The sequence below is a fragment of the Musa acuminata genome, chromosome BXJ3-9, assembly GCF_036884655.1.
Source record: "Musa acuminata AAA Group cultivar baxijiao chromosome BXJ3-9, Cavendish_Baxijiao_AAA, whole genome shotgun sequence".
Taxonomy (NCBI): Eukaryota; Viridiplantae; Streptophyta; class Magnoliopsida; order Zingiberales; family Musaceae; genus Musa; species Musa acuminata.
In genome coordinates, this window is record NC_088357.1 from 5,123,894 (window position 1) to 5,148,210 (window position 24,317).

Below are 24,317 nucleotides of genomic sequence, written 5' to 3' on the forward strand. Positions count from 1 at the left end.
GAGCCATTCTTTCCATTTCTCCTTGTGGAAGTGAACATCTTGTTCATGGACAACAAAGGACAGGGTTGACATTGAGTTAAAAGGAAGTCAACTCCTCTTATGTTTCCAAATTGGAATTTTCATTTTCTTTTACTTTTGGTCAGAAAAGATGCTAATATATACCATGGCATTTGATTAAACTTCAGTGTCTAAAAAAGACAGATGCACCAGAATTGTCTCTCAGCAACTTCTGCAATTCAATTAACAAGGTCATTATCTAAACCCACTATGCCTATGTTAAGTTCGTAGCCTCATCTACTACAAAGATAAGGTAGAAGAATATTTTCGTTGGATGATCAGACTGCTAACAACATGGCCCCAATTCAGTTCATGAGATGAACCTGAAAAAATAGATCAAGTCTGCAATCATTTACTTGCAAAGTTATACAACAGTAAGAATCCCCCTCATTAGCGCTGTTCTTGTTCCCTCCCTCCTAGTAGTGTTCTACAACATAATTCAAAGAGCTCAAGAGAAGAAAAAAATGAACTTAACAACAAAGAATATCACATGGAGTCTGCTGGAATTCGCTGAAAGTGAACTAGGAACTCTGTGTTGCCCTCAGCACCCTTTATTGGTGACTCTATCCACCCTTTGCTACAGAATCCATAACCTTCAACACCTTTGATTATTTTTTCAAGAACCTGCAGTCAAAAAAATAGAAGATTAGAGACACAAGCATGGGACTCTTTATACTTGTCAAATAAAGATAAAGTTAGCCAAGGTTATGGCAATTTTAAATCTGGACACTTTATTTCTGCATTCATGTGGTACTCTTAACATGGATGTGAAGAAATTGCAAAAGGAACTAGAATGGTAACTGGCATGAACAAACTTGATTCAACAGCCAGGCAATTTCTGGCAAAACATAACAATGGTTTAAGGTGTTCCTGAATTTTCAATAGCAAGATTAGTGCCTTCCCCTTAACCCAACAGCTTTCTCCTTTGCTGTCTTTCTTATGCTTCATGTCTCAAGTCCTTTCAAATAGCAAAGTATACTTTCAAACTACAAAATAAAGAGAAAGATACAGGCTCCATAGAATTAGGAGAGTGAGTGTCCTACTGAACACTAGAAATGATTATTAATGGAACTGGGAGATGATCTATACTCTGGTCGGTCATCACCATTGTTATGTTCTGTAATTTGCATTCCAGCAGATGCAGAATCTGTATGCAGAACACATTGCTACATGCAAGCATCTAGCATAGACAAATGGTTACGTATTTCTACAAGGACAGCCCAGTGCACAAGGTTCTCATGAATACGGGATCCAGAGATCATCCTACAAACATAAAGATCATTTATGATCATCCAGATTACAAGGGAGGAGCAACCTTACCTTGATGCCAAGATCAGTCATCTTCACTTAAGCATTTCTGGACATTAAAAATTTTAGAACTTTCTTATTCTGAAAATTAAGCAGTGAACCAAAAGAGCCATCCAATCAGGCATTATTCATGACCTCAGCATGCAACGACCGAAAACCAACAAGGTGGAGAACTAGTGTCTTTTGTAGCTTCCCTTGTGCATAGGTAGGTCCACATGCCATGAATTTGAAAGAAATGAGGTAAAGGGACATTTGAATGCAAAACAGCAAAAGTATGACATTAATCATGTGTAGATGGAGTTAGTAGCAAAAAGGCACACACAAAGTAAATAACAATTAGGTCTCACAAATGGTTTTAGTTTTATCAATAAGAATAAGCACATACTTCCTGATGCACCTGAGGATCTCTAACAATTCCACCTCCTCCAACCTGGTTAATATACATTAAAAAAATGTAAAGCTTTCATCACAAAGGAAGAGTCATAAATTTTATTATTTAGAAAACAGGACTAGACTTTCTAAACACTAAATGTTTTGACTGTGTGCTCCAAAGAATAAGCACCTTAAAATGTACTTGCTAGAAATCCAATTGAGTGATTTTGTGTCCTTATATTTACAAACAAATTTGCAAGTACTGTTGTCAACAAGCTGAACAAATTTGCAACAAAAGTAGGTTTTCCAAAATATTTCCAATTTAACTTGGTATGGTAACTAGGGATTACAAACATTTTGTGGAGAAAGTTAAGGCAACTGAGATGGAAATTTTCTTTTTTGTGGATGGTATATTAGTTTATCCTAAGGTTGTTGTGGAATCAGTGCTGCATGTAGTTTGCCTTCTATGTAGCTTTGCTATATCTCTCATCTTTGGCAGCGTATAAAGAATAAACATATTAGCTAAAAAAGAAATTCCTAAAGTATTGAGTGACAATATGGACAATAAATTTGCAAACCTGAGACCTACGGGCCTCAAACTGAGGCTTCACTAATGTCACCAACGTAGACTCTGCCTTCATAACATTGATGACAGCTGGCATGACCTATAATTATCCAAAAGAAAAGGTTATGGATAATTCAGAAAATGCATTTCATGATGGATCCCGCAATCAGAAAACCTTTAAAGAAACATATGCCCATGTCAAAATTTTATTTACAACACAAAAATATGATAACCCTAAAGAATTATTTTTCTTTCTGAAGTACACAAAAAGATAAAGCGTGAAAATATGAAAAATGAGAGAAAAAAGGAACTCATTTCCTAACTCCTCCATGACTAAACACAAATAAAGTCAGGCGGATGGATCCAAACAATGCAAAAAGGGGAAAGAACAAAAGGACATATTTAACCATATATATGGAGAAATCACAGAACATCTTGTTGTGATACATACCAAAAGTACAGAGATAAAGGATAAGTCTAGAGTCACAATGTCAACTTCTTGTGGTAGTCCAGGAAGATATCTCAGATTTGTCCTTTCAATTACAGAAACACGTTTATCTCTACGAATTTTATCAGCAACCTGCAAATTTTATAGTCATTAAATATACATGCAACAAGAAAGAAGAATAGATATAGAACAATTACAGCTAAAGTTTGAAAATGGAATATTCTTCAAATTATCCACCTCCACAAATAATGCAAGGAGAACTTCTGGAAGCTTAAGTAATGATTCTTATTGCTGATGCATAATTATATAAAAGAATAATAAAGGCAAAAACATGGTTCGCCTTGCTGGCCCATACCGATATACCGACCAACCATCAGTATGGTATGTACTGAACCATATCGATATACCAACACATTGTATGATGAGGTATACCGACAAACCGGTATGTACCACCCATACCAGTCCCCTGTCAGATTGCTATGTACTACCCATACTGGGCGGTCTGTCATGGTATAACAAACCTCGCAGAAATTTACATATTCACTAAATTCTCATAATTTGCATCAGATACCACCCGTGGTCAAATTACCTTATGGTATTACGTCATAAAGCTATCATTCTGAACATAATGAGATCCTTTCCTATCACGATGCTAGCTAAGGAGTGTACAATTTCACCATTCTACTTTAATAATCAAAAGAAAGGCATGCTGTAACAGAAGGTATAACTTATTATTGATAGTTATTGAGTTAATTGATATCCAAATGAGTGCATTTGTAATGTGCATTCTCAACAAAAGAGACTAATTTTAGTGCTTTGTATGATAAGAAAGGTCAAGTAAACACCAAGGTGTCAACCATCATAAATTATTACATATGTATATATACATGTATTAGTGAAAGCCAAGAGAATGATGCTAACGGAACCATAAGCTCTCATATAAAGCTGCTCTTTCGATTTCTCGAAATGACCTGTTGCACAAAAGTTCCTTGTGAAAGTTTGAATACCTGTCCATAGCCTACATCGACACCATAAACATGTGATGCACCATGTTGAAGCAGGCAATCAGTAAAACCCCCAGTGGACAACCCTGAATCAAGTGCTACTTTCCCAACAACATCAACATTGAGTTTTTCAATAGCAGCCTCTAACTTGTATCCTGCTCTGCATACATAGAAGGCAACAAATTTTTTGGCACTATTGAAAAATTAAAAAAAAAAAAAAAATCAAATGATCAGTAGAAAGTTCCTTTGGAAGCATCACCTACATACATATTTTGGAACTTCAGCCTTTATCTCCACAACAGAACTATTCGATACAGGGGTTCCAGCTTTGCTAACTACCCTTCCATCCACAATAACTTTACCTGTGAAGACCATGAAACAAAATAAGCCATATAAGTAAAAGCATAAACTTCTTGCACCATAAGAGAAGTGTAATGACACATCTCAAATCCGACACCACAAGAAAACACACCAGAAAATGGCTAGTTACACTTTGTAAATGGAAAAGACCAACAATTATAAGTAAGCAACTTATGAACAGTTGAAAGTTTTTGTCAAAAGCAAATAAAGATGGCAAGTCTAACCAGAGTTATCAAACAATGTGTGGTACCAAGTGTAAGAAAGCATTTGCACGATTGAAATACCATGAAATTAAATAAAGATTTACAAAGGGGAGAACAAATTTGCCTTAATCTTCAAACAGCTCAAACAAAATTTTCCTATTAATCATGTCAAGCATACTAAAAAAGCAAGTTTTATTTTGGTAATACAATAAACCTTGTAAGATCCATGACTGTATCAAGGTTCGGCTATATTCCTGAAATCTTTCAAGACATGCTTCATCCAATCGCTTCTTTCTGAAGAAGAATAAACAAAATGAGATATTAAAACCAAGTCACAAATTTCTGATAGAAACTTTAAGATAACCTTAGTAAATGGGAAGTAGGATCTGCTATGATTCTAGAAAATTCAAAAAATCATTAGAACTGCAACTTTTAAACAAATAAACAGGCACTTAGTTTTGTCAAAACATCGTAGCAGTTCACGTGTAAGATGGTCAAGGCATAAGGCTGTTAGAAGTCTTCTTCCAGACTTCAATTTCAACTTGTCCAACCTGAACTATTATACTTGTTTTCATATCCCATCAAAATAATCAAGTTTTCTACTCTACCTTGATCAAAGATGAGCATTCATGAGCCATTTCAGCAAATGCATGCCAAACATGCATTGGAGAGCTCATAGAGTGACATACAAACTTTCCAGCATGACTCATGAGTATGCAAAATTATATTTGTCATGATGTTGAATTATCTAGTTGCAAAAGAAGAATTCTCATGGTCACAATTAGTGATCTGACATGCATAAAATTGCAAATAAAGGATATCTAAGATATAGGCCTTCAGTAAAAAACATATGGAAACAACTAAAACAGATATTTATATTATCTTAAACAAATGCCATAACCACAAAATTCAACAGCAACAAGGACATCTTTTAACAGTTATAATGTAACTAAATAGCCAGCAAACGCCTCTGTTCTTTTTAACACCGTACATAAAATAAGTGCATAAGATCTGTCGAGGAATAGTTCCTCCATCTTTTAAAAACCATTCACGACCACAATTCTAATCTCTTTTATCCAATTTACAAGTCCCAAGATCATTCACACCATAGTGAAAAGATGAAGCCTGGTATAACGCAGAGGAAAGAATTCAATGGAGAATGAGAGTTTGACATTTACTTCTTCCGCAGCGGAAACCTTTCGGCTCTTGCAGTCACAAAAGCCCTGACAGAACGTGGACGTGACGGCTGTGCATTATAGACCCATTTCACTGCAACAAGAAAAACAAACACAAGAAAAAAGATGATAAATATCCAAATACTTCAGGAGAAAACCTGAAAAGGCTGACTAAGCAAGGAATAAAAATGAACTCCGACACATAAAAGCACGAACAAAATAAACGAATATCCAAAAAAAGAAATGATAAAAACCAGTAACCCGTAAGGATCAAATGAGAATTTACGAGAATCAAATTCCGCTAACTCGTCACATCATTTATACTGGTAGGATCAAAATTAATATGAAGAAAAGGATCGATTTTGAACAGAAACAGCCGGGCAAAAGAGTCATTTCAAAGCGATTTGCACACAGAAGTCGGCACGGAGGTTCGATTTCGAGGAAGAGGAAAATCACCAAAAGCAAACAACCGGTAGGAATCAAATGAGTAAAAAGGAACAAAGAATCAACTGCTGCAATGCCTCGAACTACTCATATCATTTATACACACAAGATAAAAACAGACGCAAAGAAAAAGGTCCAATTTTTGGGAAACAATGCGGGGAAAAACAGGCAATTTGAAGCGCTTAATAAGCCAAAACGAATCGGCATAGCTGAGAAAAATCACCAAACCAAGCAACGATAGGGCTCAAATAAGACAAGCAAAGAGAATTAAATGCTTCTTGATAAGATTAAAACAGATGCAAAGAAAAGAACCGAATTTGCGCGTAAACAATCGGAAAAAGAAGCTGCTTGAAGCGATTCGTACGCTGGAACTGGCGTAGGAGGCTTGATTTCACGGCGGATGAGAAGAAGGAGCTCGTAAAAGAGCGGCCGATCCGAAGAGATAAGACCACCATCTCTCCTCCCTAACCCTCTCGGCCCCTCCCCTTCCACGCTAGGGTCTGGCCGCGTCGCACCGATGAGGCCGGTGATACTGATACTCTCACCACGCGTCACGCGTCGCCTAAACGACAACCCGTTCGGCCGGTTCGCTGTGCGATCGGTTCAATAATGCAATTAGACCGCGGCTTCGACCGGTCGAGAAGCCGACGCAAGCCAGACCCGGTCCTTGTTTTTGTTCTCTCAATAATTATTTCATATAAATAATTATTTTTTTCTTCGATAATACAACTGCCAATTATCTTTTTTTAATTAGGATGATACAAAGAAAAAATAATATCATGTTTATTCGATAGAAAGAAAGGAATGGAGGATGACAAAATAATGAAGAAATTCTTGCAAAATATTTCTATATTTTGTATCTCCTAAGGTCTTTCATGATCATACGATACTTTTCCATCCACACCCGTAAATTCCACACTAAATTCTGCTGCTTGTAAGTGCACTGGCTACTCTTTAGGGGAAGGTGCCTTTGCCTGGTTCATGGAGTTTGGATACAGTCCTCCATCAGGTCAAGCAGCAGAGTTCATCCATGGTGGAGATTCATAAGCTGACTAAAATTCCATCGTTTCACTCCACTAGGCATTCAATTACCACATCTACTTAGTTCACCTGCCTTGCATTACTATTACTATACTCCCTTTCTCCTACTATTCTTCGCCATGTCGCCGTCACCGGGGAGGGTGACAAGAAGGGACAGGAGGAGTTGGCTCGTAGAGACAGACAGGTGAAGTCTAGCAGTTCTTGTTGATCACGTAGCAGTGTCAACTCCAACGGCGCTGCCGCTTCGTTCATGTCATCGGCTACGTTCTCCTACCGAGGTCCGTGCAGTGCATGCAGGGTCGTGCGTCGTCGGTGCAGCGAGGGCTTGGTGTACCGCACGCTCGGGACTCGGAACGTCGCAGCTCCCGCCTCACCGCCAGCGCCCTCGTGCTGAACCATCGGATAGATGTAGTATCAAACTTGACATTAACATGCTGGGTTAACGTACGTAAATGGGCGCATGGAGATGGGGAACCCTTCTGAATCAGTACAGAGAGAATAGACATGCACATCACTGTTCTACCAAGAACCAATAACGAAAGTAATTGAAATAGAGTTCTTTTGCTTTTCCCTAACAATAATTAGAAACAACAAGGAGAAGGAAACGAGATAGCCTCATCTGTCACGCTACAGAGAGAATATATTGGGAAAAAAATTTGAGGCTCGATCCAAGTAGAAGAGATTTACGATTTCTGGGAATATTATTTGAGCTTCTTGGCTGGTTTGAATGTGCAATTTGTTGTCACGAAATGCAGGGCATATTTCAGTAGCCGAATTATCCTCCACGTCAATAAAAATGAGGAGAGATGTACAAGGAAACAAGAATGCTAGTGTGTAGATTATTAGATTTTGTTTTGGAGTTCTTATGTTTGGATAAGATTTGAGTCTAGAATATTGCAGCTCTTTGGATACAGAGAGGGTAATGCCACTACCAGATGATTAACAAATGTCAAGAACATGATGCTAGTATCCAAATTGGTGTCCTTGACTGTAGGTTTGTAAGCAATCAATAACATTAAAGACGTTAGACCGTGCCAATGACCATCTGACTCTCAGGTCTTGGTCAACATAAATCATATTCCGAGAGAACAAAGCCAGAAGCACACAATAAACACATATGTTGGAATTTTTTTGATGCTGCATCAGTGAACAAGAGTAAAAGATGATCAAACTGGACATAAGAAGAAACATGTCTCGGTCTAAAGGATTAACACATAAGTTTCCACCAATCAAGGTTGAGAAACACTTAATACAATTACAGGACTAATCTTCCGGTTATGGAGATTCAGTTAATTAACATACTGGTTAAAAGCTAAGTCAAAAGAGAACATGATCGATTCAGCCTTCTCCATTAGTGTAAATAGGCAGTCTGGTAGTGGACCTGGTAGCTGTTTCCATAGTAATTGGTCTGAGTAGGTGAGATGGAGTATGGAGCAGAACCCATCCGCAGCGGGTAATGATTTTCGGCAGCATAGGCATACTGCATGTCATATGGATATGGAGATCTCTCAGGGAGTGCACGGTAAAAGCTTTTGTCAGGCATGCTGGTAATACGAGCAGTGTAAATGCAGCCAGTGGCACGGGGCCGCTTGGATTGCGGCTTTGCAACTTCAGCAACCCTCTTCTTGTCAGCCTTGGCTTTCTCAAGCAGAACGATACGCTTCTGAAGCGGATCAACCGGATATTGCTCCTCAAGTTTGTGCTCCTCGATGCACTTTATAACAATTTTAAGGGCAGCTAGTTCGCGTTCATTCATTTCATTCTGGAATGGCAATATAATCAAAAGGTCATATAGTTTGTGACACAAACACTCATTAGACAATCTGAAAAGCAAAAGTGGGGAAGAAGCAAGACTAACAAGTTATCAAGTATCACATGAGATTCTACTGATAATATATCCCTGGTACACGATTCTCAATTTTGGTTTTTTTACTTTGAGAAACCTAGCCACATGAATGCTCGACCCGTTCATTTTTACATAACCACAATAAATTTCTCGAGTTAAAACCTGGTGCCAACAGAATTCCAAATAAGACAAACCATATCTCAAGTACACTAGATAGAGTCATAGAGACACCATATACTGGACCATATAATCATTAGCAAAATGTAACTTTATTAAGCAAGAAGAACCATTATGACAAGACTATCAGCATGGCATTGACCCAATTGCAATAAGAACTTAGAGGCCACTTCGTGAGTAGGAAATTTATATTTTTTAAATTAAGTTCAAAAAATCCAAATACAGCTAATTAGCAGATAGCTACATTACTAAATAAAAAGAGGCGGCTAGAGAATGAGGATCCCCCATTGCAGCATCTTGGAGGGTCAAAGAATGCAGCCTTACCCCTGCATGGCTAGATAACTATGAAATATTAAATCATAACAAACTAGCAAAGGAAGTAGGACCTGTGCACCAGGAGACATGCTTCCAGCTTTGACCTGTGCAACCTTTCTTGCGTCCTTCAGATATGCTTTAAGCAATGGCACTGGTGGAAATTGTTCGGTAAGTTTGAATGCACAAGCAAGATTAACAGCCTCAATTTGCCTCCCGCTGTTCAGAAGATATTCAATCAAACCTAGGAGTCAACAATTCCAATCAGCATATATGAGACGGAAAAGGCACAAGTAAACTAAACCAAAGGTCTAACTAGAACCGATAACTAAGATATAATCAGAAGCAATTTTAGAAACAGCTGATCTGATCATCTCATGTCTGACAATAATTAACTTTCAGACATGCAACAGCAAGTCACAAACTAACCACAAAAGTGGACAACTAACAAATTTACATCCTTACTGCAAATAAGACACAACACAAATACTTGATTAAAAAAATAACAATAGGTATTTAAAAAATTTAAGCTGATTAACCACTACAAACAATGGTGGCAAAAGCATGCAGCAAGAGGAGGCTTGAAAACAACTTCGCTGCAAAATTAATCCTCCCAAAGTTTCCATACCTAAAAGTATATCAAAAACAAAACAGGTAAAATCAATTTGGTAGCATCAATGCAAAATTTCATGACGGAGGTCATGGCCCAGTGTTAAAAGAAAATGTCAAATTGAAACCATAGGATCCAGTAACTGATTATTTATGTTTTCTGCTGTATAATAGTTTTTAACAAGATCATCTGATAAAACATGATGCTGACTAATATCTTCATGATGCCCATAACTATGGGAGACTACTCATTCAAGAAAGTGTCAAAATGTATAAGGATATAGAAAGCATGGATAAAAATCCAACAGAAATCTGACATCTGCTTGACCTCGATGATCGGTCCTAGAAATATGAATGGATTTTTAATATGATGAAACTAATAATGGGCCAACCTGGCATTCTATTTGACAAACCAAGTGAGCAACACAAGTCAACAGTTTGACGGCGCCGTGCAACAGCTGGAATAAGTTTGCAGATTTCATCTTGATCAAATTCTGAAACAATGTCAAAAGTAGCCAACAGCTGAAGATATGCATGTGCTTCCAATGAGTTCCCACTGCTGGCTTCAATACCCAGATGATCTAATTTTGGCTTCCATTCTTTAGTTATCACCTTTGCTTTCTCTTTAATGTCTGATGTAAGTATCTGTTTGTCAGAAAGGGAACCAGGTACAGCATCTGCCAACAGCTGTTCTAGCGATTCCATTAACATGAGACAAGTCCTTCGCAGGCCCAAAAGGTTCCCATCTTTTTTTCCATCTGATCCTAGAATCTCTCCAGCATAGAAGCCCTTCAATGAATCCAAAACTAAGCTGAAAGGATTGGCTGCCCTTCTTAAAGCTGCTGGCATTTCTTCGCGTATAGAGCTCAAGTTTTTCCGATTATCTGAAATGAACTTATGTAACCCTTCTGCATCCATTTCCTCACACAGCTTCACCAGCTCTGTGGGGTGTTCGTTGTGTGGATTAACATTTTCTGCATGATACACATCTTCTAATGATGATTTTGCATATGTAACATCAGAGTTTTCTTCTGAAATAACATCAGTCATGCCATTTCTGGGCCCCACACCCTCAGCAATGGGATCTGGAGAGGTTTTATATGTATCAAACAAAGCAGATAGAGCAGCATCTCTTTTTTCCTGCAATTGTTCAAGTGATGCAAGCTCCTTAGCCACAACAGCAGACTCCCGACTCTCCAACATCTCTTGGGCCTCCTTGACCTTTGTAACATATTTGGTCTCCTCAACTTCCAATTCATCAAACCTTTTCTTTAAAGACGTCTCAAGCCCACGAAAATGTTCCTCGAGTTCTTTCCATTTCAAATTCAAAGATATGGCATTAAGACTCTCAAGTTCAGCAAATGCATGTTGCAACTGTTGTATCTTTGAAGTTGTAGAATCTATGAGTGTAGCAACGGAGTGTATATCCTCCATAGCATTAATCCCTGCCAAAAACAGAAAATAAACGCTTATATATAAAGAAATAAATAATAAAATAACCTGAATGAGAACTGCATCACAAGCACTTTAATTAGTAAAGCCAGTTTTCTAAAGCAACATTTAATAAATCATTTTCCCTAAAATTGTTAACTTTGTAAAAACTGATTTCTAATTCTTAAATTAGGGTCAAATTAGATCATTAGCGCACTCAACTAGATCTATGGGAACCTGCCGGGTAGGGTATGCTGATGATATCTCAGTGTGGTTGCTCTTTCTTCTATATGCTCTAACCTATATATGACTACATGAGATCAAAAGTCACAGAGAAATCAGCAAATCACAACGGAATAATCAAACAATGTAAAGGATGAAAATTATAAAGATTGACATCTGGAGTAGATACGACCTAACTTTTTAAGCTATAATTTCCCCTGGCCTTAATAATATCACTAACTAAACATGCACCAGCCTAGCAGAGCAGCTATTCATGGTAATTTAACATAAGCCATTTCCTCCCAACAAGACAAAATCTAGATGCCAACATCTTTTAAATTTATGGCATCCAATGGAATTGCTGAACATACCACGTCTAACAATGTCACCTAAAACACCAAACTTCATGCATAAAACTAGTATAAACTTCTCACACCGGGACACTGAAACCAGAGCAATAGAAAATTGCAAGAGTCTACACTTCAAAACTTTTTTTGTCCTTTACCTCCTATAATTAACTTCGCAAGATCAATATTTTCCAATTACAAAAGAAGCTACTCACCAATTTCCCCAAAATGTTTCCATTTTACGTGTAATACCCATTCAAACACTCAGATGACCTAACTATGTGGTCCAACGATAAGATAGCCTTCAATCTGCATCCCCAACCTCGAGACCTGTAAATCATCTACGTAGAATAGACAATGAGAGACAAATTAAACCAAGGAATGAGGAAAAAAAACACACTACTAAAAGCCCCCATCAACAGGGTTTCGCTTTCAACTCGTTAGCAAACCCTATCGACCAACCAAGAAACGAACGACCAGGTTCAAACCGAATTCAAGAAATCAAACCGACAACCCTAATATTCATCAGTCGATTCAGCGAAAAAACCCTAGCTGGCAACTCAAATTCACCTAATCCCGCACCGAAAAGGGAGATCCCACCACGAATCGACCAGAGGATAGACAAATTGGCGAGGGGAGCGAGAGACCGAGAGGGAGAACTCACAGGATTACGCGACCGTCGTGGATCAGGGGAGCGGGGGAAGACGAAGCGGCGAATGGGAGTCGGAGCGGAACCCACCCATCGACACTGTAAGAACGAGCGAAAGGTAAGCGACATGAGCTCTTCGCTTTATCGATGCGCGGGCTTACGGTGGTTTTCCAACCGTTCAACTGTAGATCGACGGTTTGGATAGTTGAGAGCTTATGCCGTCGGATGACCGCTCCCTTGGCGTCGATGGGCTTGCAGTGGCTTTTGCTCCCTTTGATGAAGTAGCACGTGATATTCTCACGTGATGCCTTTGTCCATTAATTAAGAAAGTGGTGTAAGATTGAGGATTTAAAATATTATCCGATATATTTTAGAATATATCAATTAACTTAGATAGTAAAAAACAATTTTGATTATATATCATAAAATTCTATAATATATCAAACCTCACTTATTCTATACCTTGTGGTTTCAGTTGCTAATTTATAAAAAAATTCATAATTCGAGGACCTTAGTTTACGATCGATTCTAATTTTGATTTGGAATCAATGAATTATCGGATCAAATTTTTTTCTTTTTTCCTTAGTGTGGGAAAAATAGCTATAAAGTTCGTTTTCTATAGCAAAAAAATTATTTTTCTAAGTCAACTTAAGATTTGTATGGACAACTAATAAATATATATACCTAATGTTCATACATACCTTGTGATTATTCCTACATGTGAATTCATATACACATAATTTCCATAATTTATGAGATTTATGAGCAGATGCCTATGAAGTAGTTTTTCTTTTCAAGTAAGAAACTATATTGCTTTAAAATTCTCTTACAAAAAACTCCATATCATAGTTCGGAAGACCAAGAATTGGTGACTGCCACAGTCAACGCAGTTGACTTGACTTTGATCAATGCGTGTTCGAGTTAAAGTTGAGTAAGCCTAAAAAGAGAATGCAGGACTTGTTCACACTAAAATTAATAGAAATCCAAAGAGGACTTCATCAACTGCTATAACTATCCTTCTGTAATTAAATTCAGCATATACATATATAATTATTGTTGTGACTTTAAATATTATCAATAATATTCGAATAATTATATAGTTTTAAGAAAATATACACATTGTTTAAATTCAAAGTAGCTAAACTAAGGATTTTTAATGTGTATTTATGGCCAAATATATGTGAAGAATCTTAATATTTAGATGGAAGTATGCGTCACAATTTATAAGAGCAAATATATATTTCTCAGTTTCGAAAAAAAATTATATTTTTGAATGTAAAAATCTTCATAAATACAGATAAAAGCGAGCAAAAAAAATCATACAATCTTACCCCCAAAAATACCAAACTGAATGTTTATGTTTGGTCTCTGAATCCACAAGCATTAATTCATGAGCTGAAAAGAGCACAATAAAAAATATAGGCAAAAGTTGAAGACTTATCTAAATATAAAATAGGTATGAAATAAAGACTCAATTGCCTAAGTCTGACTTCCAAGACATTACAAAACTTCAATATTTTTGGACATAATATAATAATAATAGAGAACAATTAGGTACCGAAAGATTCCTAATTTTCTATCATGGAAACACAAGGGAAGCAGACAAAACAAGCTCTGATGAGTCCCCACACTTCTTTGACTCGAAAGTTCAAAGCAATGCAGTGTTACCTCTCTCTCTCTCTCTCTCTCTCTCTCTGTAGAGCTCTAATTCCCAATCTTAACTTCATCTGGTCATCAACCAACACGCTCAATCTGAAAACATGGGGAAGTGTGCCATTAACAAGTTGCATTCATGTGGGAGCAGGGAATGGGGCCCATTCTCTCTGACCAATCAGTGAGAACCACCACAGCACTGGACGGAGAGTGATGGCTGGAGGACGCATCCAACCCCTCCGGTAAGAGTAAGAAACCTCTGTCTCGCCTCGCCGGCCACCCATTCCCCATGAGAGAAAAGAGAATGCAATGCTTTTCCTACCTCCTCTAATTCTACCTTCGAGCACACCTGCCTTGTTATTAGACAATAGTTCGAAATCAACTGCGGGGCCCAATGTTCCGTACCCAATAACGTAGCGGGTACCTGACGCGGGAGTGTTTCTGGAACAGTGAAGCCCCAGTCAAGTTCTTGGGTCCACGCACGCGTCTCGTGTCTGGCTTTGGTTGGGTCAGCGAGATGTCTGCTGTCACGAGGGACGAAAGATCCCCAGGAGGACTTTGACCACAGTCGAACGCAAGATCTTGTGCCTCATCACACTGTTTTATATGCGGTCATTATGTAGACGGTCGAGATTCACGATAGATTAACGTCAGGTAGAATTGACGGTTAGATGTAAGGACGTATACAGTTTTTATGTGTGCATTCCCGGCAGCATTTAACAATAGATTTCGCAACGTCGAGAACGGGAAAGGCGAATAATTTGTCATTTTCTGCTGCGCAATTAGGAAGAGATGACGCCGATGACAAAGGGGGAGGGAGAGAAAATGTTTGCCTTTGGGTAATGGTGGGATTTGTCGTCGTGATGACTGAGAGTGCTGCTTTTTTCTAGCACCGTCGGGTGTGGTGTTTTGCCTTGGAATCCTGGCACAGCGAGTCCTCTCTCTACCCCCAGTCTTCGGTGTTATTATTTAGGGCGCGGAGTGGCGACAACAACGCTGGGAACGAGAAAAGTCTCTGCTGAGCTCCGCGTCCCCGAGTCGGGGGCCTTGAGTTAGCGGAGAGACGCTCTTGACTCTGCTTCTTGCCCTGGGTGTTCCTGGTGAGTGGTCAAAATGCGCTTGTTTGTGGTCTTCTAAATTTGTTCTCGAGATAATCTTTTCTTTCCTGTTTATCTTTTTCATTTCTTGGTGAATTTGATGGATAGGTGGGGAATTTTTTTTTTCCTACTCTTTTGTTGGTGAGTTGATCTTGGATTTTATGTATATTTGTTCTCTTTGTTTGAGATTTTTAGTCTATTGATTGCTTTTTCTAAGCTTGTAAGTTGGAAAGATTTGGTTTCTCTTATTTGGTCTCCATGGATCTCGATGGGGTGGCAGTTTATGGCGTCTGTTTGGCTTCGAGTTTCATGAAGAAAAATAGAAAGAAATAGTTATAGATCTTTAATATTTTATTGCCTTTTTAGTTTATCTTAGAATAGTGACTCCTCATATTGGAAGGGCTAGCTATCTTGATAGATTTTTATCAGTGGTGTTATCGGTGATCTGTTGGTGGCCTTTTTAAGATTAAAGTTGGTGATTCAGCAGATTTTACAACGATCCTTCAGTTTTTTGTTCTGTTGTTGGTTCCTGTGATGGTTTTCTTGTAATGATCTGTGGCTCTTTATGGAGATCTTGTAATTATTTGTATGTAATGTTTAGTTGTTGACTATTCTTTTGGTGGGAATCCTGGGAGGAATTCTTGCCTAATATATTGAAGTTTAGATATATGTTTGGATCACTTGTGGTTACGGCTGGGAAGTCATGAGTTCAAGTCATTCATCATAATTTCTTATCAAATCTTAGCTTTGCAACTTCAGTTTTCTAAAAGAAAAACCCTGTAATTATTGAATGTTTGACCCTGTATAATTTGAAGAAATTATATTGTTTGGGTCCATGTGGGCTTTCTTTCCTTCCAGGTGCGATCTAAATGCTTCTCCACATTAGAGAATAGGATACTTGTTCCAATTACATTCCTAGGTTTTGTACAATGTTCAAAGTAAGAACATGGTTCCACGACGTGTGATAGGTGGGAGTAGAGTAGAGTTTAATCATTAGAATTTAGATCATAATACTGTGGGATTACTATTGGTGCCTTTAATACCTATCGTAGTTGTGTTAAAAGTGCTTATTTGCTGCCGTTCGTGGTTTTTTGGATCGTGAATGAAATTGAAGCAGCAATGTAGAATTGCATGCACGCTGGCCGAGCTGGTGATCGAAATGTTCTGTCTGGCATTACGAAAGTGGAGTCAAATGAGTCACTGTCTTGTTTTAGACTCGTCTTCTGCAAGCTGGTGTATGATTAATCGATCGTTGCTCTAGTTCTGTGTCAATTATGATGTTATTGGTTGATGATCATTTTAACAGCTTGAGAATTAAGCTGATATGTTATGAAATCTACATTAGTAATGACACTGGAATACTCTGACTGCATGTGCTCGTGGATATCTTTTCTATTTATCTAATTCGGTTGTATTTTTCATTTAGGTAGAGCTGAATCTTGGAATATATAATGGCGGGTGATGTTGTATTCGATCCTGTTCCCTGTGTTTAGCTGGAGAAGGGGAAGCAAGTAGAAATTTGCATGTCTGTGGCCATGAAGTGTAGACTTTCCGTTACTCTTCTGCTGATGCTTATTTGGTTTTTGCTCAATAACATAAGTTATGGTACTGTGAGTGACATCCAATGTTTAGAACTCATACATAAATCGCTAAAAGACCCTGAAAACAGCCTAACCTACTCATGGAATTTCGACAACAAATCAGAAGGGGCCATATGCAGGTTTGCCGGTGTGGAGTGTTGGCATCCTGATGAAAACAGGGTCCTTAACCTGCGGCTTTCCAACATGGGGCTTCAAGGCGAATTCCCTTCGGGACTTGAGAATTGCACAAGCTTGACCGGTCTGGATCTCTCGAGCAACAGCCTTTCTGGACCAATTCCTGCTGATATTTCAAGAAAGATCCCATATGTCACAGCACTTGATCTTTCATTCAATGGTTTCTCGGGTGAAATTCCGGTGAATCTCTCCGACTGCACTTATCTTAATTCCCTTAAGCTTCAGCACAATAAATTGACCGGACAAATCCCTGGGCAACTGATTCGCCTTGCACGACTGATAGATTTTGATGTTTCTGACAACCAGCTGTCTGGCCCAATTCCTTCATTCAATAACAAATTCCCGCAGTCGAGCTTTTCGAACAACCTTAATCTTTGTGGGGATATTTTGAATGTTGATTGCACAGGGACTTCAAAGAAGACTAATACCGGGGTAATTATAGGCTCAGCTGTTGGTGGTGTTGTGATAACCATTATCGTTGTTGCAGTTGTTTTATACTTCTGCATGCGCAAAATGCCCATCAAGAAGAAAGAGAAGAAAGACATGGTCATCGAAGAAAACAAGTGGGCAAAATCTATAAAAGGAGTTAAACACGCCAAGGCAAGTTGACTTTTCTCTTCATTTTGTTAATGAGCTGAAGTTTGCATTCTAGTTTGCTATGATGGCTTCTCTTTCTTATTTTTCACCTCATTCTGTATTGCTGCTTAATCTATGTGAACCTTAAAGGTTGATTTTTTTATGGGTAGGTTTCTATGTTCGAGAAATCTGTGTCGAAAATGCAATTGATTGATCTCATGAAGGCGACCAATGATTTTGACAACGAAAACATAATTGGTACCGGCAGGACAGGGACGATGTACAAGGCAACACTTCCAGATGGCACTTTTCTTGCTATCAAGAGGTTACAGGACTCACAGCAATCTGAAAACCAGTTTGTATCTGAGATGGCGACGCTGGGAAATGTCAGGCATCAAAACTTGGTTCCCTTATTGGGTTATTGCAGTGCGAAGAAGGAGAGGCTCTTGGTGTACAAGTACATGGCCAAGGGGACTCTCTACGATCAGCTACATGGCTCAGGTGCGCAAGGCGGAAGTATGGAATGGCCAACAAGGCTAAAGATCAGCATTGGAGCAGCAAAGGGATTGGCATGGCTTCACCACAGCTGCAATCCCCGCATTCTTCACCGTAATATCAGTTCCAAATGCATCCTGCTGGATGAGGATTACGAGCCTAAAATATCTGATTTTGGACTTGCAAGGCTGATGAATCCCATCGACACGCATCTCAGCACTTTCGTGAACGGTGAGTTTGGCGACCTGGGTTATGTAGCCCCCGAGTATGCTCGCACACTAGTCGCAACACCAAAGGGTGATGTTTACAGCTTCGGAGTAGTCCTCCTTGAATTGGTTACTGGGGAAAAACCCACACAAGTGTCTAATGCTTCGGAAAGCTTCCGAGGCAGTTTGGTGGAGTGGATAACCTTCCTTTCAAATAACTCTCTTCTGCAGGACGCAATCGACAAGTCATTAATCGGGAAGGACTATGACAGTGAGCTGCTCCAGTTTATGAAAGTCGCTTGCGTTTGTGCTTTATCTGGTCCCAAGGAGAGGCCTACGATGTTTGAAGTGTACCAGTTTCTAAGGGCAATCGGGGAGCGGTACCATTTTACTACTGATGATGGCATCCTTATGATGCCCTCCGAAAGCACTGATGCTGAGAATCTGGATGAGCTTATTGTCGCAAAGTGATCAAGAAGTTCAAAAACAACATAAAACAAGTACTCGTCTTGCTGTGTATCTTTAGCTGTCTCTTGTACATCAAGTTGCTAAGTATCTTGGATCGTCTCCTTTATCCTCTGTATACATTGTATCGAATATTTCCTCTTCCATGCTGAATGACCATGATTTGTAAGTAGTTTTTGTATCGCGGTTAGTGATGCAAGATACTAGTGAGTTCAACATGGGAACAATGATATTTGTCTGATCTGAAGATGAGCAGGTTCTCCAGAAACTCATCAAGTGTTACTCCTGATACTTGGTGGTGTTGATCTACTAGGTTTGCCATGAATGTAGATTGTAGAACAAATGGCACTCCTTTCCCATACATAAGCTTTTGAGCTTTTTCCGAGGAAGATGATCTGAAAGAGGGAAAAGAAAAGAAAATGCTAGATGGAGGCACCAGTAGAATTCACTTGATCTGTCACAAACCGTTCTACAGGTATTGAATCAAATCAATTTAAGTTGCTGATAGGACACCCATTGGATCTTTGTAAATCAATTCAGATCTTTTATCTTCGTCCATTATAGAACTAAATTGGAATGTCATACTCTTCTGGATATGAGGGCTTGTTGTTTTCTCTCTCTCTCTCTCTGTCTCCTTCCTCGTATACTAAGGATCATGTTAAGTGCTCGACCATTTAAGCAAACTAGCTGCAAAGATGGCACGGAGAAGATGTACATGATTTCTGCTGCCATTTGCATCACAACCATTTAGATTCTACCGTTCAGCTTATGCGTGTTTGCAGTGTGTTCTCCGGGGAGGCATGTGATGTTCTGCAAAGGCTTTGGTGACCTCCATGTCGATGATGATGATCACACCATGCAGCAGTCTCCTGTGAGAAGAGGGCGTGACAGAAATGCTAAAGAAGATAGTTTAGCTGATGATGATGCAGATGATAGTGTGCGGTATTTGCTTCCCCACATCTACTCACACGAAAAAGAGGAAAAAAGGCATTTGATATGGATTTAAAGATCCAAAGTAAAATGAAGTAGCAGTTGTCACTTCATTTTTGAGTTCAATTCCAATGTTCAAGAACTCAGGATCTCTGAATTCCTAGTCATAGGAAGATATCCAAGTTTTGTTGAACATGTAACATAAAACTAAACACATTGCAAACTCATTCGAGAAAAGAATTGATATAGGAAATCTTCTCCTTGCAAACAGATAGAATTTTTCTCATGATACTAAAACCCTGATCATGTGTTGTGTGCTGTGGGCATTGGTTGTATTTGTTTTGGAAAGGAATATATGGTTTTTCTTTTTTGTTGGTAAAAGAAAAGAATACATGAACCAAGTTTTGTGTGATTCAACCTTCTTTTCTTCAATAAAAATAAAGAAAATAATAAAATGGTAGTCCGATATAATCTCTCTCTCTCTCTCTCTCTCTCTCTCTCTCTCATGTTTGATATTGTATTCAGCATTCTCTGGTGTCCAAGTTAAAGAGAGAGTGCCATACATAGTAGGCTAAGCAAATGAGCAAACACCCAGTGAGAGTGGCAGAATGCCTACTTAAAAGCATTTTGATGAGCCAAAATGACAAGTTCAGAGTGCCAGTGCTGCACAGGTAAACTGGGAAAGCCTGTATTAATAGCAATCGTTAGATTCTTTTCTTTTGGATCCAGCAATTGCATGTGCTGTAGAGAATGTTAGCCCTGTCTTTAGGAACCTGAACTTTTGGTCTAAAGTGGAATGTTTTCTGCTAGATAGGCATTCATTTGTGGTATAAATTGCTTGGTGGAGTAACTTAATTTGAGAACCTTGGAATCCCACTTGGTATGAAACTATTTAAACCCAAAAAAGCATTTCCATCGATCACCTCTTTCCTGTCCAAACTGTTTAAATCCAATAGTAGTGCATACCATGTCGATGCCCAAATGATCAAAACTGGCTTTGATCTCCAAACTTACTACTCCAACCGCCTAGTCGAATCTCTTCTAGACAAGGGACAACTCTTGAGAGCACGTCAGTTGTTCGATGAAATGCCTCTTAAGAATACCTTCACTGCTAACCGCATGATCTCTGGCTATGCCAAGTGTGGATACCTCGATGAGGCACGTCACCTGTTTGACCGCACGGCGGATCGCACTGCAGTCACATGGACCATCATGATTGGTGCCTACTCCCAGGCCGCCCAACATCAGGAAGCCTTCGACCTCTTCCGGTCCATGTTGAGATCAGGAATCAGGCCTGATCATGTTGCAATAGTTGCGCTGCTAAGTTCTTGCGGTTCTCCCGATGCATCAGGTTGGGTTGTTCAGGTTCATGCCCATGTTGTCAAGTGTGGATTCGGTGATAGAGTTATGGTGTGCAACACCTTGGTGGACTCGTACTGCAAGTGTGGTCTTGTTCGATTAGGTAGAAGAGTATTTGATGAGATGCATGAAAGGGATTCTGTCACTTTTAATGCTATGGTGATGGGTTACTCGAAAGAAGGATTGTATTATGAGGCACTGGATCTGTTCATCATGATGCGGAACTTGTCAGTCAAGCCATCACAATTTACGTTCTCTGGCATTCTAACTGCTGCTACCGGCTTGTGCAATTTTGGTCTTGGCCGACAGGTCCATAGTCTTGTCACCAAAACAAATTTTGGTTGGGATGTCTTTGCATGCAACTCATTGCTGGACTTCTACTCAAAATGTGATAGCTTGACTGAAGCCAAGGCACTTTTCGATGAGATGGCAGAGAGGGACAATGTTTCTTACAATGTAATGATTTCTGGCTATGCCTGGAATGGACAGACTGAAGAATTAATGAAGCTCTTGAAAGAGATGCAATTCTGTGGCTTTGATAGGAGACGATTTCCTTTTCCTAGTCTTCTAAGTTTTGCTGGAGCTCTCCCTGATCTTGTGATGGGGAGACAAATCCATGCCCAAATAATTCTCACAGAGTCTTCATCTGATGATCTCATGTGCAATGCCCTTATTGACATGTACTCAAAATGTGGTCTTCTCGAGACGGCAGAGATGATTTTTAGGAAAACAATTAATAGGAACATCGTGTCATGGACGGCAATGATCTCAGGTTACATAGAGAATGCTCTCTATGAAGAAGCGTTGAGCCTATTCTGTGAGATGAGGAGATCTGGCTTGAACCCGGATAGAGCTACATTTTCTAGTATCTTAAGGGCTTCGGCTAGCCTGGCTCTACTTTCAATGGGAAAGCAGTTGCATTCTTATTTAATCAGATGTGGTTGCATTCCTAATGTTTTCTCAGGAAGTGCGCTTCTCGACATGTATGCAAAATGTGGATGTTTTGTTGAGACTCAAAAGACATTTGATGAGATGCCAGATAAGAACATCGTCTCATGGAATGCAATGATGTCTGCTTATGCACAAAACGGACAGGGGACCAAGGCTATCAAACTATTTGAAGACATGCTCCGACAGGATGTCAAACCAGATGCTATCACCATTCTCGGTGTTCTTTCTGCTTGTAATCACGGTGGCCTTGTGGAAGAAGGGCTGCAATATTTTGATTCGATGACAGAATTATATGGACTGAAACCAAGGAAGGAACATTATGCTTGTATCATAGATTTGATGGGTCGAGTCGGGCGTTTTGATGAGGTGGAAAGGCTACTTAATCAGATGCCTTTCGAGGCTGATCAGATTATATGGAACTCAATTCTAAATTCATGTAGGATACACGGGAACCAAGAATTGGCACGACGGGCAGCTGACAAACTTTTCTGCATGGAGCTAAAGGATGCTTCTCCTTTTGTCATCATGTCAAACGTCTATGCTAAAGCTGGCCAATGGGATGATGCTGCCAAGGTTAAGAAGATGATGAGGGACCGTGGCGTGAGGAAGGAACCAGCTTATAGCTGGGTTGAGATTAAGCAAAAGATCTACAGATTTTCTTCTGATGACAAGATGAATCCTCAGATAAATGAAATTAGAGCTCTGCTAGAGATGTTGAGTGAGGAGATGGATAAGGAAGGTTACAAGCCTGATTCCAGGTGTGCACTTCATTTGGTGGATGAGGATCAAAATTGAATCATTGATGTACCACGGTGAAAGGCTAGCCATTGCATTTGCTTTACTAAATACACCACCAGGAACACCTATACTGGTGATGAAGAATCTGAGGGCATGCACGGATTGCCATGCTGCAATTAAGGTTATAACCAAAATTGTAGGGAGGGAGGTAACAGTAATGGATTCGAGTAGGTTTCATCAGTTAAGGATGGATTGTGCTCTTGTGGAGATTACTGGTAGGTCAGTGATGAACAAGTACACACGAAGGAGAAACCAAATAGCATTGTGAAAATGTTGGAAGGTAAACTCTATCATATCCTTCACTGATTCACTTTTGAGATGCAGACAAATAGTAGATGTTCTCAGATTCATGCCTATAATGCCTCGTGAGACGTGTCATGTTTTAAGATGATTGCTATCTTTTGATCAACCATATCAGAAATTTTGTTCAATATTTGCTAACACATTGCAGTAAATTGTGATTTATGATTAAAGCCTCTTTTTAACATCACATGGAGAAAACCAAATAAAATTTGGCAGCAAACTTTTGGTATCAGCAAGCCTCCATTGCCGATATATACCAAGCTGGAGAAGTATTACTTCTTTTCAGGAATTGATGGAAATTCTGATACATAAAAAATTAGATATTAGTTTGCATACTCCTGCAGGTGGTTAAAGAGACACTGTTAGACTAGCCTACAAGCTTTGAAATCTACATAACAATCTTCACAAGAAGTTGCAAAAAATTATTTGTGTTCTTGGAATACCTAACATCTCCTTCAATGTAGTGAGAAGAGGGTAAAAGTAGTGAATTTTGTAAACTTCTCCCTCCATATAGCAACTTTTATCTGCTAAATGAAGATTTGTTCCACAAATTTTTTCGCTTCTGATATTTGAAAAGCATGCTTTTGTTTATGGCCTCAAATAACATTGCAACAGATTCCTACAAATGAAATGTTCTTATAATGCTGGTTTCCATGCGGAAATGTTGTTTCTCTAAGCTAATTAAACTCCTCACCTTTGGTAAATGGGTCTGTTATGGTAGTTTGATCCATACTGATTAAAATACCCTGGAATATAGTTATTTTTATTTACTTTTCGAACATTTTAGTTTTTTTTCTTATATAAAATCTTTAGGCATGTGTTATTTATTTATTTATTTTTTACCTTCTCTTTTTTTACATCAAATGGTATACACAATACTTACATATGACTCGAACATGAGAATCATCAATTGTGTAATAATATATTAGTATTAATATTATTTTTCTTTTTTTTCTCTCATAATTCTTTACTTATCGACTCATTGTTATTTTTTACCTTCTCCTACCACCTCATTAATGTGCCATTGAGTTTGAATTTTTTATTATTTCTTCATCAAATATCTTGAATTATTCTTGAACAGAGGTATTTCACAATTATATTTTTCATAATTTTATATCATAATTTCTTATGTAATATCC

At 38.8% G+C, this 24,317-nt stretch overlaps 4 protein-coding genes across 7 annotated transcripts; 2 read left to right on the forward strand and 2 right to left on the reverse strand.

Annotated features, from left to right (window-relative positions):
- Positions 1-389: 389 nt before the first annotated feature.
- On the reverse strand, positions 390-6,458 carry LOC103997482 (uncharacterized). The gene is made up of 9 exons (XM_009418719.3): positions 6,301-6,458; positions 5,496-5,586; positions 4,532-4,611; positions 4,014-4,116; positions 3,758-3,914; positions 2,754-2,882; positions 2,316-2,402; positions 1,751-1,795; positions 390-681 (listed from the first exon to the last, which is right to left on the reverse strand). Exons 1-9 carry the CDS (start codon positions 6,389-6,391, stop codon positions 544-546), a joined length of 921 nt encoding a protein of 306 aa, XP_009416994.2. The 5' UTR covers positions 6,392-6,458; the 3' UTR covers positions 390-543.
- A 1,665-nt stretch (positions 6,459-8,123) lies between these two features.
- Positions 8,124-12,741, reverse strand: LOC135649774 (FRIGIDA-like protein 3). 3 transcript variants are annotated; one of them, XM_065168562.1, is made up of 5 exons: positions 12,586-12,712; positions 12,137-12,251; positions 10,314-11,366; positions 9,387-9,556; positions 8,124-8,739 (listed from the first exon to the last, which is right to left on the reverse strand). In XM_065168562.1, exons 3-5 carry the CDS (start codon positions 11,353-11,355, stop codon positions 8,329-8,331), a joined length of 1,623 nt encoding a protein of 540 aa, XP_065024634.1. In that variant the 5' UTR covers positions 11,356-11,366; positions 12,137-12,251; positions 12,586-12,712; the 3' UTR covers positions 8,124-8,328. The 3 variants fall into 3 exon arrangements, with proteins under 3 accessions (XP_065024634.1, XP_065024633.1, XP_065024635.1); XM_065168561.1 differs by having other exon boundaries at positions 12,137-12,262; positions 12,586-12,703; XM_065168563.1 differs by lacking the exon at positions 12,137-12,251 and having other exon boundaries at positions 12,586-12,741.
- Positions 12,742-14,955: 2,214 nt separating this feature from the next.
- On the forward strand, positions 14,956-19,018 carry LOC103997480 (probably inactive leucine-rich repeat receptor-like protein kinase At5g48380). Of its 2 annotated transcripts, none has more exons than XM_009418715.3 (3): positions 14,956-15,323; positions 16,747-17,695; positions 17,842-19,018. In XM_009418715.3, exons 2-3 carry the CDS (start codon positions 16,844-16,846, stop codon positions 18,841-18,843), a joined length of 1,854 nt encoding a protein of 617 aa, XP_009416990.2. In that variant the 5' UTR covers positions 14,956-15,323; positions 16,747-16,843; the 3' UTR covers positions 18,844-19,018. The 2 variants fall into 2 exon arrangements, with proteins under 2 accessions (XP_009416990.2, XP_009416988.2); XM_009418713.3 differs by having other exon boundaries at positions 14,995-15,323; positions 16,751-17,695.
- Positions 19,019-20,295: 1,277 nt separating this feature from the next.
- LOC103997479 (putative pentatricopeptide repeat-containing protein At2g01510) lies at positions 20,296-23,863 on the forward strand. Its single transcript, XM_009418712.3, is given in 3 exon segments — positions 20,296-22,859; positions 22,861-23,054; positions 23,057-23,863. Coding segments are annotated over 3 exon segments (2,442 nt in total). The 5' UTR covers positions 20,296-20,649; the 3' UTR covers positions 23,095-23,863.
- Positions 23,864-24,317: the final 454 nt, after the last annotated feature.

Coding starts and splice junctions, on each gene's coding strand:
- LOC103997480 (XM_009418715.3), top strand. CDS start 16,844: ATGTCTGTGGCCATGAAGTGTAGACTTTCCGTTACTCTTCTGCTGATG. Junction 17,696..17,841: donor AAGGAGTTAAACACGCCAAG/GCAAGTTGACTT, acceptor TTTTATGGGTAG/GTTTCTATGTTCGAGAAATC.
- LOC135649774 (XM_065168563.1), bottom strand. CDS start 11,355: ATGGAGGATATACACTCCGTTGCTACACTCATAGATTCTACAACTTCA. Junction 9,557..10,313: donor TTTGTCAAATAGAATGCCAG/GTTGGCCCATTA, acceptor GTTGACTCCTAG/GTTTGATTGAATATCTTCTG. Junction 8,740..9,386: donor GCATGTCTCCTGGTGCACAG/GTCCTACTTCCT, acceptor TTGCCATTCCAG/AATGAAATGAATGAACGCGA.
- LOC103997482 (XM_009418719.3), bottom strand. CDS start 6,391: ATGGTGGTCTTATCTCTTCGGATCGGCCGCTCTTTTACGAGCTCCTTC. Junction 4,612..5,495: donor AGGTTTCCGCTGCGGAAGAA/GTAAATGTCAAA, acceptor ATTCTTCTTCAG/AAAGAAGCGATTGGATGAAG. Junction 4,117..4,531: donor ACAGTCATGGATCTTACAAG/GTTTATTGTATT, acceptor TGGTCTTCACAG/GTAAAGTTATTGTGGATGGA.